The following is an 18,743-nucleotide window of genomic DNA, read 5'->3' as shown; positions in this document are numbered from 1 at the left end:
TTTTTAGGGTTTTTTTTAAAACAACTAACAATGCAATGCTATTTGTCAGTGAAAGGTTTCTTGACAAAAGAAATGCTTTCATTGATTATCCTGAATTATAAATTATAGCTCTCTAATTCTTCCTCTTATAAATGAATACTCTTCACAATCTAGCCTTACATGTCAGACAAAAAAAGATGAAACTTTTATAATGGAAATTTAATTATAGTACAATTTTTGCCAGTTGTCATTCCAAAGTCATCTATAATTATGTTCAGGTCATTAAAAGTTATTTTTCTCATTTACTTGGCCAAACATGGCAGTTATGCATTGGGTCATCCTCTCAAATTCAACGCCATACAACAGTAATTAAGTAAATTATTGATTTTTTTTGGTGTTTTTTTAAGCTAATTGCAAACAAAACATCTGCAGAAACAGTCAAAACAAAGAGCAACTGACAGACAGTTTGAATTTTGTTTCCAAAGAACATAAATTTTTAGAAATGAAAAGACACTTCTGCATGTCAAGAGTAAACACTTATTACTGCCTTTTTGCTTTACATGCATTTTTCCCATACGTATAATACTAAAAGATAACAGTCCACTATAAACATCATTTTCTACTGCAGAATTTCTGGACCAAAACATCTTCAGAGAGCTTTTTGAAGGTGATGAATCATGAATTAATGGATAAAACTGAACTTTCCCAAAAGAAAACCCTCTTTTTTCCTTGCAAGGAACTGGATCAAGCTTAACAAAATGAGTAAGCATGAACTAAATGCACAGATAGTTTATAATATATTTAAAATAATAAAAAGAGTGCACTAAGGATGGTAGGTATTGAAAGACAGCTAAATGCAGACATCAGAGGTATAAATTTAAAACCACAATTATTAAGAGTATTTTAGATGGTTGGTCATATTTCTCATTTTAAATAAGATCATCGTATGGATGAAAGAACATGAGTACCGAAATGCAAGAGCCCTAAATGATTAACTTCATTGGCAATCTTATTTTAATCTGCATTTTATTCTTTTAATACAGTACTTCATGATAATGCTATGCACTGCATTTCTCAATTTTATTTCTTATTTCCTTTCAGATATTTAAGTATCTGCTTGCTTAATGTCTTCATAGTCAAATGTTTTCTTTTCTTTGGGCAAGAATCCATCTAGCCATGTAGGTACAGAGTAGCAAAAAAGAATATAGAGCAGCTTTTTTCCCCTCAAACATTTGTTGCCTGTAAGAGTCTGGAAGAATCTCAGTTCCGCAGGGATGCCCCCCCTGCCTAACCAACACACTCAGCAGTAATTAGATGGATTACCAAACAAAACTAGTATTTAAATCTGTCAAAATGGAGGTATAGCGCTCTTTGAACTGTCTAAATTTATTTTTCTGTAGTTGTAAACAGAAATGTGATGCACACTTGCTGACCAGAAGAAATCCTCGGACTGTAGGACAGCATTACCTATTCACAGCACTGCAGTGACCTAGCACCCTGAAGAGAGAGAAATGTTTTTTTCCCTCCAAAGGCAGGATATTTCTTCATTGGGATCTGCCCTGACTTCAGGTCTCAAACTAGACATCTAGTCTACAGTCTAGGTTAAAGTTCTAATTGTACGTTACGGCAAAAAGTAGTACCAGAAAAGCCAGAACTCACAGCACCAGTTCTTCCTGGGAACCTTCAGGAGGTTGGACTGGATTCTGCGTACAATTCTACATTTGTAAAACAAACAGCTTCGCAAAGCCAAAATGCCCCCCAAGTACTGAAAAAATTAAAAAAAAAAAAAAAGCATCATCTGAGTGGTGTCATTGCTTGTTTTCCTTTGAAATGAGGTGGAATTGATGAACCATTCATTCTGCAAACTTTTGCTTTTACTGTTCTGTAAGCAATTTATTTTTTTTTTTTTTAAAGAAAACTAAAGATTCAAAACTTAAGTATCTCAGTGTTTCTACATAATTCCTGGATGTTTCATGCATCACAGATGCTCCAATAGAATTGTGCAGTTATGTGTTTTTACAACTGGCCAAAGCTGCTGGACAACACAACACACGGTCTAACAGTCTCAAACAAAAGGGTGAGCCTTAAAATAATAAAACAGAGGAGCATGCCTGTCTGTTCATTCATTTCCATCTCTCAATACACTTTAAAACCATTGGCAAATTTCATTCAAATAATTTGTTTTAAACGAATTTCACGCAGTCCTGCCAGAATTTAATTCCCAAAGATGAGAGCACCAAACTAGTGCCCTCATTCAGGAGGCTCAGGGCAGACAAGCAGAAGTCTAACATCAAATACTACATTTGACAGCAGATTTCTGGTTAATTGGGTGCTACCACTTGCCTTGCAGGTCTCTCATAAGGGAAAATGGGATTACCATCATAAGGTGGCGATATTTAGTGGACAAATCTTTCAGAAATTAGGCTTACATCCTCTATGGGACACCTTGTTTTTCTGGCTCCTAAAACAGAAGTTCACTCAACCTTTTTTTTTTTATTACAAAACCTGTTCTTTAGAGTCTAAATCCCGTTTGGTTACAGGGATGATACATTCGTACATATATATGAAGGAACTGGATTGAGGGGTTGTGTGTGTGTGTGTATGTAGATGCACACATACACACCGACAGACATGTTCTTTTAGACATAAATTGAAGAAGTAAATATACTTTGGCCACTTCAAATGTATAAAAGATTTTGTTTTGGTTTTGGATAAGACCTTCTCCATTGACTAAGTCAGAGGAAAAGCCATTCTTTCCTGTTTCATTTGCTAATGATTTTGCCAAAGGATCAGCATTATCAATAATGAAGTCAAGTGTGCTTATAACTGGAAGGCAGTGTGGCATAACCAGATGTGAAAACTGGAATAACTGATGTGAAAATTGCCCTCAGAAGAGGGGAGAAAGTGCTCACCAGAAAGTTGTTAAGGATAAATTCAGGACACCTATGGAACTCCACAGGGAAGGCACCTATACTCAAAGCATTTCCTTTTCTGTATTTCTAATTGCTTTCAGTAACAGAGTATCAATGCACTTACTTAAATCTGCACTAATAATACTTCTGAAAAGAGAGATCCAAAGCATCCATGGACTGGTTCATGTTCAATTTGTTCAGAACAGAATAATACTAAGGAAGGCCCTATCAATATTTTTCACAAGTATACCTGCTTTACCACTTCTATTAAAGGCGCTCAAATACCAGTCTTTTGCTTACAACCAGTACACTCCCAACTTGCTGGAGTTTTTTCACCCCATACTGAGAAATTCTTCCTGAATCAAAATTGGGTAAAATAATTTTTGGGTGTGGGTTTTTTTTGAGCTTATCCTCATAATTAATAAGAGACTGCAACAAATCTGGAGATGAAGATATGTCACAGGAGAAATCATATGATCTACTTTTTCTCAAGTGTCATTAGGTTTTCCTCACATTCCCTCTACCTGGCAGATGTGAAATTAATAATTTCCCCCCTCAGGTTTGCTATAAGATGGTGAAGGTTCATTTGTCTCCAAGAGTAGGTTAATTTCCTCCTCTGCAAATGTTTTGAAATTCCATTCCATTTATAAATGCCAGTCTATAAAACTCCGTTTATATGACTGCTTTTCACATGACCAAAGACAGTCCTACCTGACAGTTCTTTTTACAAACACTCAGGTTCCATCCCTATATTAATCCAGCTATAATTGTCAGGAAAGAATCCTAAATGCTTCTCCTCGTTCTAATGAGGAACTCCTCAAAACAAACCGATCTGACAGTCAGGTTCCATACTCCATGTTCTTATCATCACTAGAACATGTCTACGTTCCTTATACACTCCAGCCCATGTGTCAGAGAGAGGGCCAACAGACCTAGATCTTCACAGGAGTCTTCCTGTCCTCTTCCTGCTAGTATAGCCCCCCTGCAGCTGCTGGGGGCCTGTAAATATGCTGTTTCTCCAATGAGATCTCTGCATGCTTCAACTAAACCAAAAATATGTATTTAGGGACTGATGAAGACACAAAAGTGCAGGGGAATAGTAATTTCTACATAGCACCAGCTCATTTGGTTGCTGATGTTAGGAAAAGTGCTTGTGGGCATAGGTTGAAGATTCACTGAATGGAGAACCAACCTGCAATTTCTCCTGCAAAGGAAAGACAAACTTGGGATGAAAGGGCAGATACCTTGATAACGTTTTATTTTATAAAATACAATGTTTGGTTTTCCCTATCATTAGCAACCACAAATCTGAAGAAGTATTCAGTGTGATGTGGTGGTACTCAAACTTTTGTGTATGATAAAGAGTCTTTCCATCATGCTGCACCTCACTGTTCATACAGCCTCGGGGAAGGACAGTAATACAGTGGAGATGTCATGATACATCCCTGCTTGTGAAAGCAGAGTCCAGGAGAATTTAATAGATACCATGGTGACAGCTGCTCTTCCCAGAGTTAGACAGAAACTCAGAATCACAGAATGGTTAAGGTAGGAAGGGTCTGGTCCATCTGGCCCAACCACGCCCTACCCCACCCTTGCTCAACCAGGGCCAACTAGAGCAGGCTGCTCAGTACCATGTCCAGTTTCTGAATATCTCCACTGCTCTCCCCTCACCTACCAAACCACTTGTGGTGGGTTGAGCCTGACTGGGGCCAGGTGCCCACCAGAGCCGCTCTCTCACTCCCCTCATTCACTAAACAGGGGAGAAAAGGCATAACGAAATGCTTGCAGGTCGAGATAAGGACAGGGAGAGATCACTCACTAATTGTTGTCACGAGCAAAACAGACCAAACTTAGAGAGGGAATTCATCTAATTTATTACTAGGCAAAAACAGAGTAGAGGAATGAGAAAATAAAATCAACTCTTAAAACACTTGCCCCCACCCCTCCCATCTTCCTGGGCTCAACTTCACTCCCGGCTTCAACCTTCCCCCCCCTCAGCGGCACAGGGGGACGGGGAGTGGGGGTTACGGTCAGTTCATCTCACGGTGTTTCTGCCGCTTCTTCATCCTCAGGGGGAGGACTCCTCTCATCGTTCCCCTGCTCCAGCATGGAGTCCCTCTCACGGGGTGCAGACCTTCAGGAGCAAACTGCTCCAGCGTGGGGTCCCCCACGGGGTCACAAGTCCTGCCAGCAAACCTGCCCTGGCGTGGGCTCCCCTCTTCACGGGTCCACCGGTCCGGCCAGGAACTTGCTCCAGTGTGGGCTTCCCACGGGCCGCAGCCTCCTTCAGGTGCCTCCACCTGCTCCGGCGTGGGGTCCTCCACGGGCTGCAGGTGGAATCGCTACACCCCCTCATCCTTCCTCCATGGGCTGCAGGGGGACAGCCTGCTTCACCATGGCCTTCACCACGGGCTGCAGGGGGATCTCTGCTCCGGCGCCTGGAGCTCCTCCTCCCCCTCCATCTGCACTGACCTTGGTGTCTGCAGAGTTTCTTACATCTTCTCACTCCTCTCTCCGGCTGCAAAAGCTCGCTCTCTCTAAGTGTTTTTCTTCTTCTTAAATATGTTATCACAGAGGCGCTGATTGGCTTGGCCTTGGCCAGCGGCGGGCCCGTCTTGGAGCCGGCTGGCATTGGCTCTATCAGACACAGGGGGAGCTTCTAGCAGCTTCTCACAGAAGCCACCCCTGTAGCCCCCCCGCTACCAAAACCCTGCCACGCAAACCCAACACACCACTTCATCACAGAAGGCTACCAGGTTAATCAAGCATGACTTTCCCTTTGTGAATCCATGCTGACTTCTCCTGATTGCATTTTTGTCCTTTGTGTGCCTGGAAATGGTTTCCAAGACTAGTTGTTCCATCACCTTCCCAGCGATTACGGTGAGGCTGACCAGCCTGTACTTCCCCGGGTCTTCCTTCTTGCCCTTCTGGAAGATAGGAGTGGCATTTGTTGCAGAGGCATTCATTGCTGTTTACTGCATATTTTTTTTTGCTTTCATGGACTTAAAGGACTCCCAGAGGAAAATTTGAGAAGAATTTGAGGAGAACTGAATTGAAAGACTTTTTTTTTTATGGGAGGAGAATTTGGATTATTTTGTTTTTTCTTCACCTAAGATATCCAATTAAAAAAGGGAAGGTTGTTCTGTAAGACAGCATCAAAGAAATCAGCTCATTAAGGAACAACCTGGATGCTTGCTTCCAGGCAAGTGGCTGCCAAGGGGGAACTTTCATATAGTAATCACAGCTGGACATGATTTGTGGGTCCTTTCCAAGAAGATGCATTTTTTTTGTTTCCTAATCAGATGTGACAACTGACACAGAGACATGGTCATACATCCCGCTAGGTAATATTTTCTTGGAATTCTATCAAAATCTATCATCTTACCTTCTGCACATCCAAAAGCTGTGATTCACCTGCTACACTGCAGAAAATCCAGTAATAACTTTTAACCTTATGAGAAAGTGGACCTTATACGGGAATGATTTGTATATCAGAAAGGCATTAGGAAAAAGGATGGTATTCTTCATTTCAAATTTCTATTAAAACTGTAACTTACTTTTACAATAAAACCATACATGAAATGTAAGTTCACTGTGGACTTCCTGTTCTGAGAAATCAATGCAACTGCCCACTAAAGTTTATTATAGCTTCAGGTTTGGAATGGCAACTTTAGAAACACCATTGAATTCTTCCATGGAAAAGAAAATGGTGCAACATCTGCAACCCTCCTCCTCAGGGTTCAGGTGTCTGTGATCTGAGGTCTAGCTCTGATACAACACAGCTGCACAACCTTAGTTCAAACTTCTGAGAAAATTGCCAAGTTCTGAGAAAGAGCTGTAGAAAAGAACCTGCAGTACGGCTTCAATCTGACATGTTCTTGTGATCACAAAACTAAGTGACGTTAAGATTCGTTATAAACCTGAAAAAAATTGAACCGTTCGCTGGCACTCCCCCAAGGTATAGCAACAAGAAGGAAGAACTTAATTCCCAGTGACACAAAGATCCGTCCTCTTTTCTTGAGACAAAAGGGTCAAAAGATCCAAAGAAGCCTACAAGGACAGAGAAAGGCAGACACCATTTCAATCTACAGAAGTTCTTAGGAAGGAATTAATCTTTCCTAATAGTTATACAGAATGGGGAAGAGCATGGAAATAAGCTGTACGTACCACTGAGATTCAAGACAGGCACGGCATGAACACTGATAAAGGGAGAGACTAACTACAATGACAAAAGAAATGGGAGGGCGGAAAATGGGGAAGACCAACTGCAAAGATGACTGAGTATTCAGAATCTCATACACTAAGGGCTGCAGACTGTTCATCTTGTAGGACCTGGCAAGTGCTCCGTGTCATGGGGCAGGAGAAGAGTGGTGGCATGGAGTACGAGCTGGCGTACCTGAGCACACAAGGTTCAAGACAGTTGCTGGCCCGTACTGCCTGCCTAAAGATACTTCTGTCTGTTGCAACCTAATGCAGTTAGAGAGCGTATGACAGCAAAGTACTGTAAAATTTGTAGGGACTATATAAAATGGGTAGATGAGGAACATTAAGAGTTTTATACTTTGGCTTTGAATCAGGCTACAATTTTCAACAGAGTGAACGTATGTTGCCTATGTGAATACTGTATTTCCATACAGCTTTTCCAATGGCTATAGACCATATATGCTTGTAAGTTATGCACCCCTTTTAGCAATGAAAAGGAGAAAACAGGGAACTTAGTTAATATTCCCAAGTAGAAGTAGGGTTGTTGCTTTGGTGCACATCTGATCATCCTCAGGATCTGGTAACGGGAGGTGAGGTCTTAACTGATCAGAGGGAAGAGGATGCTCATTCCATTAGTGAGCATTTTGGCACATGTTGATTTTTTCACAATGCCAGTGAATGCCAGTGGGCAGCACAGAACTTGTGAAGTAATTTTGACACCTTGGAAAATTACCCAGCTGAAGCCAAAGCAGTGAATGAATACAATGAAGAAGATGAATCTTTAAGAGTGGGGATTTATAGAGTTCCTCTGCTCTGTTCTTCCAGATTGTAACATGCCTTCTAGGGGTAACAGACAGTTTACAACTAACCTGCAGCAGTGATTCAAGAGCTCAATTGTATTGGGAGTAAGAGCTTTCCTCCTGACAAGCTCAGGTGATAGGACAGAAGAGACAGCAAAATGAACTATGTTAATTAAAACACTCCTGTTAGTTCCTTGTATGAGGACCATGTGAATTTTCTGCCTGGAAAAATATTGGTTAAATTGACAGTGATTGTTTTTGCAAATACTCCCAGACAATAATTGTGTCTTAGCAGAGAGAAGTAGAGTTCCGACCATTGAAAAAAACCCCACAATTTGGGGATAGTCCATCAGAAGTTTCTTTCATGGTAGTCTTTTTATTTATTTTTCATTTTCTTAAATTTCAATAGAATTTTCTGGTTCAGGAAAGGAAATTATGCTAATTTTCTATGATTATTCCCAATGTCACAGTGAAAAAAGAAGCACGATGAGAAAAAGCAACCATTTTCCCTAGAATACCTTTAAAATCCCCTCCCTTAGCAGGAGAGAGGATTTTATTTTACTTTTTCTTCCTAAGGTAGCTGGCTTTAGCTGTATCTGTGCACCAGCAGACTCAAGGAACAACATTGTCTAGAAATACAATTTCATAATAGAGAGCCCACAGCAAAAAAAAATTGCAGGAGCTTATTTAGCAGTTCTGGATTTTCCAGGAGACTGTTTTAACTGGGGCCTCACCATCAGAGTGCAGGGACACATACTTGATCAAGATTTGCATCATGCAATGCGTTTCAAAGACAAATCACGTTGCAAAGCCCTGAAATAAGTAATTCTACCAATGGAAATATTGATATTGATAAGATGAAACTATAAAACATAGTCTGCCTTGTTAATCCTTCAACATTCCTACTTAAGTTTTTTACTATGGACAGTTCTACTGGTTTTGGGTCAGATTTCAAAAAGATTTGATTCCGGACATTTTCAAGCACAAGAGGATTCCTAATCTACTTCAGTAAAGGATAACAGGGTGTGGTGGGTTGAGCCTGGCTGGAGGCCAGGTGCCCACCAGAGCCGCTCTCTCACTCCCCTCATTCACTAAACAGGGGAGAAAAGGCATAACGAAATGCTTGTAGGTCGAGATAAGGACAGGGAGAGATCACTCACTAATTATCGTCACAGACCGAACTTAGAGAGGGAAGTCATCTAATTTATTACTAGGCAAAACAGAGTAGAGGAATGAGAAAATAAAATCAACTCTTAAAACACCTCCCCCCACCCCTCCCATCTTCCCGGGCTCGACTTCACTCCCGGCTTCAACCTTCCCCCCCTCAGCGGCACAGGGGGACGGGGAATGGGGGTTACGGTCAGTTCATCTCACAGTGTTTCTGCCGCTTCTTCATCCTCAGGGGGAGGACTCCTCTCATCGTTCCCCTGCTCCAGCATGGAGTCCCTCTCATGGGAGACAGTCCTTCATGAACTTCAATGTGAGTCTCTCCCATGGGCTACAGTCCTTCACAAACTGCTCCAGCGTGGTCTCTTCCATGGGGTGCAGACCTTCAGGAGCAAACTGCTCCAGCGTGGGGTCCCCCACGAGGTCACAAGTCCTGCCAGCAAACCTGCCCTGGCGTGGGCTCCCCTCTGCACAGGTCCACCAGTTTGGCCAGGAACTTGCTCCAGTGTGGGCTTCCCACGGGCCACAGCCTCCTTCAGGTGCCTCCACCTGCTCTGGCGTGGGGTCCTCCAGGGGCTGCAGGTGGAATCTCTACACCCCCTCATCCTTCCTCCATGGGCTGCAGGGGGACAGCCTGCTTCACTGTGGCCTTCACCACGGGCTGCAGGGGGATCTCTGCTCCGGCGCCTGGAGCACCTCCTCCCCCTCCTTCTGCAGTGACCTTGGTGTCTGCAGAGTTTCTTACATCTTCTCACTCCTCTCTCCGGCTGCAAAAGCTCGCTCTCTCTAAGTGTTTTTCTTCTTCTTAAATATGTTATCACAGAGGCGCTGATTGGCTTGGCCTTGGCCAGCGGCGGGCCCGTCTTGGAGCCGGCTGGCATTGGCTCTATCAGACACAGGGGGAGCTTCTAGCAGCTTCTCACAGAAGCCACCCCTGTAGCCCCCCCGCTACCAAAACCCTGCCACGCAAACCCAACACACAGGGGTTTTTTGTAACTATTGATTCTCAGATCCTCAAACTTACTATATCCCATATAGCAGAGCCACTGTTGGTTCTGCGCCTACATACAGGGTGATTTCTTTGGTTCAAATATTTGTGCACCTATTTAGCTGCTGGCAATATCTGGGTGGTTGACCTCTCTATAGCAGTGGTTGGCATTGTGAGCCTCACACCAAGCTACCAGGCTTATTCCTCAAATAACTGTGTCTGAAGTGTGAAGCATTATGATATCCTGCCCCTAAATAACTCTAATTGTGGGTGACTACTCTGTAATTCTTATTTACAACTGTACCAAAGTGAAAATGTACATCAGAGTAATTTGAGATATACTGTATAATGGAAATGTTCTGTCATGTATCTCCTGATGAATTTTCTTCCGATCTCCCTCCGCCTCCCTTTTATTTTAAATGTCAGCACTCTTCTAGGTTCATAACACCATATGAGACAGCTGTGGGAAGAGGAAGCTTTGAGCACAGCAACAGATGATTCAAATTCCAGACAACCTGAGGAGGCCTTGATTTCAGACCTTGAAACGAGAAAAAAACCTTTTTCTGAGTCTGACTCAAATGTGGTTCACAATGGCCAAAATGCATTAAACCCCTCTTTTTCAAACCTGAACTCCATGTTCTAGGTTAAATCTAATCCAGATCTGAATGTGATTCCTCGGCCTTCCTGAACATTACACTGAAAGAGCACTTACATTTATATTACACTTTATCAAAAGGAAGCAAAGCACTTTAGAAAGCATGCAACTGGTCCACTAAGGGTGATGCAGCCAAGTCTGGAGAGATTTTTTTTCTTTGCATTCTAATTATAGATGCTTTTATTTACTAAAGTTACAGATAGGACTTGTCTATTACAAGCCTCTGAAATCTCATTTTGCTAAAATGAAAACATATTTCAAATGCTTTGGAGAACTATTAAGATTATTGAAAGTCTAACATACTGCTTCAAGTCTCCAAGTGGTTCACTAGACCCCTAGGGAACAGGCAAGCAGCATACAATTATCACAGTAATTAAAAAGGTGCAATGACTCTTCTCTTAAAGACTCCTGTTTTATTAATTCTATGGTAAGCGTTGGAGACTGGCATTATTTTACTCCTACCCAGCTTAATTATACCGTCATTAGTTTATCTGCATCTCTTTTTAAGCCCTGGGGCCAGTTATTAGCATGTCACTTGCTAAAAGTTAACCAATAACCACTACACCTTCAAAGCAGGATCTTCTGCTATAAAAAAGCCAATTTGCAGAGAAAGATTTAATATCATCAATTTAAATTTTTCAATCAGCCATCACTTTCTGCTTTTAATTTAAGAGGGTTACTGTTTAGTTTAATGAAAACGCTAATAATGCTGATGTATTACAAGACATTACCAGGTAATAAAATTCTTCCAGGACACAGTAGTTTATGAGACTGAATGCATGTTTTAACACTCAACAGTACGTACCATGAAAAGACCAGCGAGCATACGACGTTCTTAAATGTAACTAAAATTCTGAATTTCTCTCTCTACTGGATCTGGTTGGGATGGAGTTAATTTTCTTCACAGCGGCCTGTATGGTGCTGCATTTTGGATTTGTGACTACGACAAGGTTGATAACACACCAGTGTTTTGAGCGTTACTGAGCAGCGCTTGCACAGCCTCAAGGCTTTCTCTTCTTCATACTCTGCCCCCACAGCGAGCAGACTGGAGGTGGACAAGAAGCTGGGAGGGGGCACAGCGGGGACAGCTGACCCCACCTGACCAAAGGGATATTCCATACCATATGATGCCATGCTCAGCAATCAAAGTTCAAGGAAAAGAGGAGGAAGGGGGGATGTTCACAATTGTGGTGTTTGTCTTCTCAAGTAACCATTATACGTGCCGAGGCCCTGTTTCCCAGGAGGTGGCTAAACATCTGCCTGCCGATGGGAAATAGTGAATAAATCTCTCATTTCACCTTGCTCGCGAGCGCAGCTTTTGCTTCAGCTATTAAACTGTCTTCATTTCAACCCACGAGTCTTCTTGCCTTCCTTCTATTTTCTCCCCGTGCCGTGGCAGAGGTGATGGGGTGAGCGGCTGCACTGGGTACTTGGCTGCTGGCTGGTGCCAACCCACTGCATCCTCTAACTGGTCACTTACACAGCACCCAGTGTTACAGCAGATGATCAAACTATGACAAAAACTGATTTAGTTTTAAAATACGTGAAGTACTCGTGTATGAAATACATACTTACCTTGACTAGACAGATCATTTTACAGTATTATGAAAGGCATAGTGACCCAGAAACCCTCCTGCTGAAGGGAACTCCGAGTTTTATGCCTCGCTTTTGACTAAGCTGAAGCTACCTTCGTCTAGTAAAGGAAATCTTATAAATACGAAATACTTAAATATTACTATAACTTAGCTGTACTGCATTTTGGTATTTTCAATAAATACTTCTTTCCAATAATGAGAGGAAGAAAAAAAGAAAAAATATCAAAGATGTAGTACTTGTATAAGCTTGCATCTTCAAAACATAACACTGGGATTCTGACAGCAACTACGTTTCATTCTGTGTTTGACATCACACCAATCCCTTCAACTGAAGTGCCATTTAGCCACTGACAGGTGGCCAAGTAACTTTGCAAAAAGTAACTTTACTTTCATATGCAATGGAAATACAAGATTATTTCTCTTGAAGTATGCAAGTTTTCCCGTTAAAAAGACAAATGACACCGAGCCATTCTTTAAAAGATTAGGATCAATAAGCTAATACCATTTGCTTAGTCCCATTTCCTCTAGGTACACTTCCGCCTATCTTCCACCAACTTAACAGCAGCAGAAAGAAGGTTCAAAATATTGGGGGAAAATACTAATGACAAAAAAAATTCCAGGTCACAGTATACTCTATTATTTTCTGAGCGACTGAATCCCAAATTAATATCACTGCCACTCTTCCTGAAAATTACTGTACAATTGCTTTTCTATAATAGGTCTACTTTGTATCTTTTTACAGTCAGAGGTCAGCACTATTAATTATAATATCCAAAACAGGAGCCAAGACTGCTACACAGCACAAATCACACTGTCTCATTTAATGAAAAGACATGCTGTCAGTCACTCAAGAAAGCAGTCCTCTGCTAAACCACATCTGCTAATTGAGACTTAACAGTGCTTACTCTTGCTGTGACACAGGATCTCTTTCCACTTTATCTACAAGTTTGATATACCTGACACTGAAAAAAGGAAAAAAGGAAACTTTATCCAAAACAACATTCTTATCAAGCTTGGGATACTAGCCCAAAAAAAAAAAAAAAAAAAGAACTAACCTGAAACCCAAACATACACTGGCAAGAGAGATGCGTAATGAAATGGAGAGAGCTCAGTGCATACCTTATAGTAAAAACTGTTTATTTATACCACACTCTACACTGACCACTTCAAGGCATGCACAGGTATGATTTCATATACAATCTACAGTGGCACTGAAGGTTGGTTTCAAGGTCACCGTAGCTGGAAAATGCTAATAGCTTATACTTCAAAGCATTCAGTCTTAATTCCTGCAGCCTGCTGCTTTAAGGTAGACAGTGAAAACTGCTAGTGAAATAACTTAGGTTTTCGACCCTAGAAAGACGCTTACAACTTTCCAATCACCTTTGAGTACTCACCAGCACATTTTGTTCTTGTTTTGAGAGCTGGGCCAGGAGATCCAGTTCCTCCTTCACCTGGTCTTGTCAGTAATACACTGATTTCATATTCTGTGTCAGGATCAAGGTGCCCTATCTTATAGCTGGTGGAGTCCACAGGTTGTATGTCATACCAGCTTCCGCTTGAAGTTCGATACTCAACTTCCCTTTGAATAATGGGTCCATCCCCATTGATGGAATTGGCATTCAACTGTATCCACAAGTAAGTTGCACCGACTGAGGACAGCTGAGGTGGAGCAATGGGAACCGGTGGCTCTGAAGCACAAGAAGTTACAAAAAGCAGCAATGATTATGCTGGCATTTCTTCTGTTTCTAAAACATTCAAATAAACAATGGGGTTTGTACTATATTCGAGGTGAAGATTGCATACAAATATGAAGAAATCATCACTACAGATTAACCTCTTTCCAATAAACTGCAATATGCAAACTCTTTTGCTTCTGCACTTGGAGATTTTAACATGAAGCTTTTGTTTTATACCATATAACTTCAAAACGGGTGCAATTGGAATTCTATTCACTAGACATTACATGGCAACTTTTAACTTCCAGTTTAAAAAGAAAGATAATCTGAGGTTTTCTTATCAAAACACAGCTCTTACTGGATACAAATATAAATCTTACTCAAAACTAACATTTTAAAGCTAAAATTGATATTGTAGTCTGTTCTTAGACATTGCCAGAACAGTGATTTCTGCATGAAAACAAAATGAATTTTTTATTCATTACTTCTCATGGACCGTACTACTCAGCCTTCAGATTTTCAGACTTCTGTGTAAGCAAAATAAATACAGTATTTTTTCAAGTTCTACATCCTGGTTAAACAGAAAGAGCTTCTAAATGAGAGCTGGGGGAATTCTTGAGTCTTTACTACGACTCTTATTTCATGCAATGGCTTATTTTCACCAGCTACCAACAGAAGCAGTACTCTGTCTCAAGCATGTGTGTGATCTCCTGACAGTTTGCATTCTGATGATTTTAAAAGTGAGCAAAAATTTTAAAACCACTTTCATTTATTAGATGTTAGACATCTCATTTTAAATTAGACTGCAGAAATAATTAGCAGACATCATCTCTTTTTAAAGGTAAATAACAAATTCATTTTTTTCCTATTGATTAATCAGGAAATTACTCTGCTGTTTCATGCATCACATCTGCATAAAATTCACCCTTCTATTGGTTAAATATATTCATGTAGAATGAAACCAGGCCACTGTAATAAGGCACTGTTTGATCCAATATTCTTAACATATCTATCAGCAAACACTGCCACCTTCTTAAGGCTACACAGAATACATAATGAATATAGAACATCTGTCTTCCCTAAGCTGTAGATTCAGATTTATCCTCTTCTGCTAACCATTTCCCAACGTGTTGAGATATAGGTAGTCAAACAGAAAAGAAGCTGAATTTATACATTTAATCATTTTCTCAAGGACTTCAAAGTCAGAGTTAAAGCAAAGAACATAAAAGAATGAAGTACGAAGGAGAAAGGAACTCTGGAAATAAGTCTTCATATTTCCTGAGAAATAGAATTGCTATTTTAACAAACATGTAATTACCCTATGTTATGCTACCTTTTTCATTTACAGAAACAGTACTCAACTCACAGAGCACTAAGTACATTGAAGATTAGCTGTGCCTCAAATAGTGTTTCTAATTAGCACTGTACACTTGGACGTAAGCTTCAATGTGTGCAATCTGTTAGTAATTGCTGAAATATGACATCATAAAACAGCATACCCAGGCATCAGCATTATGTATTTTCATCTTAACAAAACTAATTGATGACTATCATGAAGAATGTGATACAGTGGGAAACAATCCAGAATGTCTCCGAAGATGTCTAATTATTAGTGACTGGCAAAGACATAAAAATAGCTTAATATATTGTGGTAGATTCCAGTACATAAAGGAAAGAATATTGTTTACATTTCAAAATCACTAGGGAAAACACTGTTATATGTCAGTAGCAATATATAGCAAACTGATGTCATCTTTCAGTTAGACACATACTGCAGTTTTATTGAAATTATTGTTCCTGAAGTATATAAACTATGGCTTCATACAACGATAGCATGTCTGGAAACAGTTCTGACTTACTCAAAATGATTTAGCATCAATTTAAATCATTAGGCTGTTTTGTGAACCAAGACATGAAATGGAACTTTTATAGAGCATCCTAAGGCATTTACTTAGCCATGCTGAAAGAACAGTTAATTACTTTCAAGTTTCAAATGCTACTAAAGGCTGCTGAAGTGCCATTCAAAATGCAAACTCAGGAGTAGGTCACTAAGGTTAGTGCTTACACCAATTCATTCCAAGTATTACAAGTACTTGAAATAGACAGTATTTTATTGTCTTTTTATCCCTCGGGGCATATTTTTCATTCCTTTGTGACCAAAGTGCAAAAGGTTAATGCAAGCGGCATGATTTCAGCAAAGCCTGCATATACTGCAGTTTAATACTAGGAACGTAGCTTAATACTGAAAGTAGTCTTCTGACCAGAGATTGAGGTTACATAAAATGAACCTTTCATTACAAATATGATGCTTGTTGTTAAGTGATTGGTTAAATACATGAGACCCAGAGTTAAGCAGATACTTTAATACAAACGGTGTACTACCAAACATCATAAGCCCATTTCATGACTAAAGTATGAAAGTTGTTCTTCTGACGTACTCATTTATTCCTTCTTTAGGCAGAATGATTTAATTTCTTTAGGATACTGAGTTTGATTCACTTAATCAGGTTACATACCAGACTGCAGCACACCATCTTTCACTGAAAGCAGTTTTACTGGTGGCCACTGGGGTAGTCTCAAATAAGTACCATGCCAATTATTTTCCGATTAATACCTCTATGAAAATGGTACAAAAGGCCTGTGATTTTTACAGCCAGCCGTCTACATTCAAGGAAGGAATTTCAACTGATTGCAGAAACAAGTTTGGAGCCGTGGCTATTTAGTATGATGGTTTAGTTTAAAGAGGAGTTCCTCCTTGTAGATCTCTCTTGAAACAGAAGTAAACAAAGCTATTCAGTGCTGTGAAACCCTTTAAAGACAGGCCTTTAAAATAGAATATTAAGTCAAAACATGAAGGTAAGATCATCCATAATTTCAAATTTAATGCTTTTTAGACTCTGGACAGACAGGTGACCTCTTCTGGAATTCTGTGACAAATGGCGATGGGCATAATCCCTTATGGAAAGAAAATAGTGGCCGCCTTACAAAGCCAGAGGTCTGCAGATAACAGACAGCTTTAGGGAGATGCTCCAACGTCACCCTACGTAAATGGATCATTTACAGTAAATATGAGAAAAAGATAAAGCCTTTATGATAAGGAGCAGCCCTTCTCTTATGCAAAGGATAAAATAAATTTAGCTGTACATGCATATAAACTATTTATTCTTATGCACTTCTATATTAATTGGAAACATACTTGAAACAGCAACTCCTTTATTTACACTGCTTTGTGCTTTAAATTATATAGAATTTGCAAATATTTTCTACAAGATCCTAACATCTTTATGTTTTGCAGTTCTTTTAAAATTTTAATACAGAGGGGAAAGGCATCACAAAGAGATGCCAGTGGAGACGAGGTAAATCTCTGCGATTTAAGTGAGTTATAGAACACAAAAAATAGGTATTTCTTCTCTGTGGCTCAGAACAGCTAACTTGAAAAAATCTACTTCAATAGTAACAATAACATTTTTCAATTTTTCTTTTGACATGAGAGAGTGGGAGAATGGAACCACATTACATTTGCAGGGGAACAGGGAAGAAACATTTATCCTGCAAGCTGATTTTTTTTTAATTAAACAGTAACTGTTAGAAAGACAATGCCAGGATATTCCCACATGATACTGTTCAGCACATCAACAGTGGGTTATGTGATAAAAATAAGGTATAAACCATCTCTGATGCTATGACCACATTAATAATGTCTTATTATAAAACTAATCAAATCATTATAATTTTATAGTCTTGAAATCAACTAAACAGCTTTAATAATTTTTTCTTCTATTTTCCTCTCTATTTTATGGGTTTTTTTAATATATTATTGCGTTCCTCTTTTAAGCGTGCAAATGATTCCATCCCTTTGGAAACAATGGAGAGCAGTGCCATTTTGCAGCATTTAATTGTGGATGAAGGGCAACAAGTCCCCCACTGATTACAAAAGACACGACAATGATTTTAAAACACCACAGTTCTTCAGGCAATATTTTTTTTCAAAAAAGGCTTTAAATAATTCCGGCCAAAGCATTGAATTATTTAATTAAACAATACCTCTAAATAGTATGATGCATATCATGTCAGCTAATTTTACACTATTTCTTTACTGAGACTGTTCAAGATGAAAACTTGACCTGACCCGGGATCCCAATGTTCTTAAAATTACTTGTAAATTCATCATTTAAGAAAATGTCATTGTTGTATTTTATACAGATTTTGAAACTGTACAGAAAAACAAGTGTCCTTGTACTATACACTGATAAACCTACACAGGTACAACCTAATTAGTTGGATCTTAGTTGATATCCTGCTAAATCCTGTAGTAGAAGGAGGAGGAGGAGGAATACCACCCCTCTGTAACTAGGCAGAAACTGTTCCTCTCCCCAAACATGATTCCTCCCAAACCCAATTGCTCTGACTTGCCCGCTCCTGACTCGCCAATTCTTTTAAGACAGCGGTGCCTCAGCCTTCACTTGCTCTTGCTCCATCCTCATCCACTTACCTAAGCGGTCTAAACCCACCTACCCTTCCCATTCCCAGCTTTGCTCAGTTTTCGTTTTCTCCCCACACTATGGTCACCATTCCCACATTCCATTGTTGTTTTTTTTTTTACCCTAGGCTGTATCTACAAGCTGTGTGCCTGCTCCTCTCCCTGCCTTCCAGTCTGCTGCTGTTCTTCTAACCATGCTTCTACCTAGCACCTGCTTTTCCTCTCCCCTCCTGCACTAGACAGTTCCCTTTTCCAGACAGTTCCCTTTTCCACTGGCCTCAGCCCCCA

General features: G+C 40.1%; 1 protein-coding gene across 10 annotated transcripts in view; it reads right to left on the bottom strand.

The window, feature by feature from the left end:
* Positions 1-18,743, bottom strand: part of PTPRM (protein tyrosine phosphatase receptor type M) — a 502,968-nt gene that overhangs the window by 277,228 nt on the left and 206,997 nt on the right. For all 10 annotated transcript variants that reach the window (XM_054814410.1, XM_054814411.1, XM_054814416.1 and 7 more), the window contains one exon: positions 13,694-13,987. In XM_054814410.1, coding sequence (XP_054670385.1) covers positions 13,694-13,987 — 294 coding nt within the window. The remainder of the gene's footprint in view (positions 1-13,693; positions 13,988-18,743) is intronic.

The sequence above is a fragment of the Grus americana genome, chromosome 2 (genome assembly GCF_028858705.1).
Source record: "Grus americana isolate bGruAme1 chromosome 2, bGruAme1.mat, whole genome shotgun sequence".
Classification (NCBI taxonomy): Eukaryota; Metazoa; Chordata; class Aves; order Gruiformes; family Gruidae; genus Grus; species Grus americana.
The sequence above is the reverse complement of the archived record's forward strand: the minus strand, read 5'-3'. Positions and strand labels throughout refer to the sequence as shown.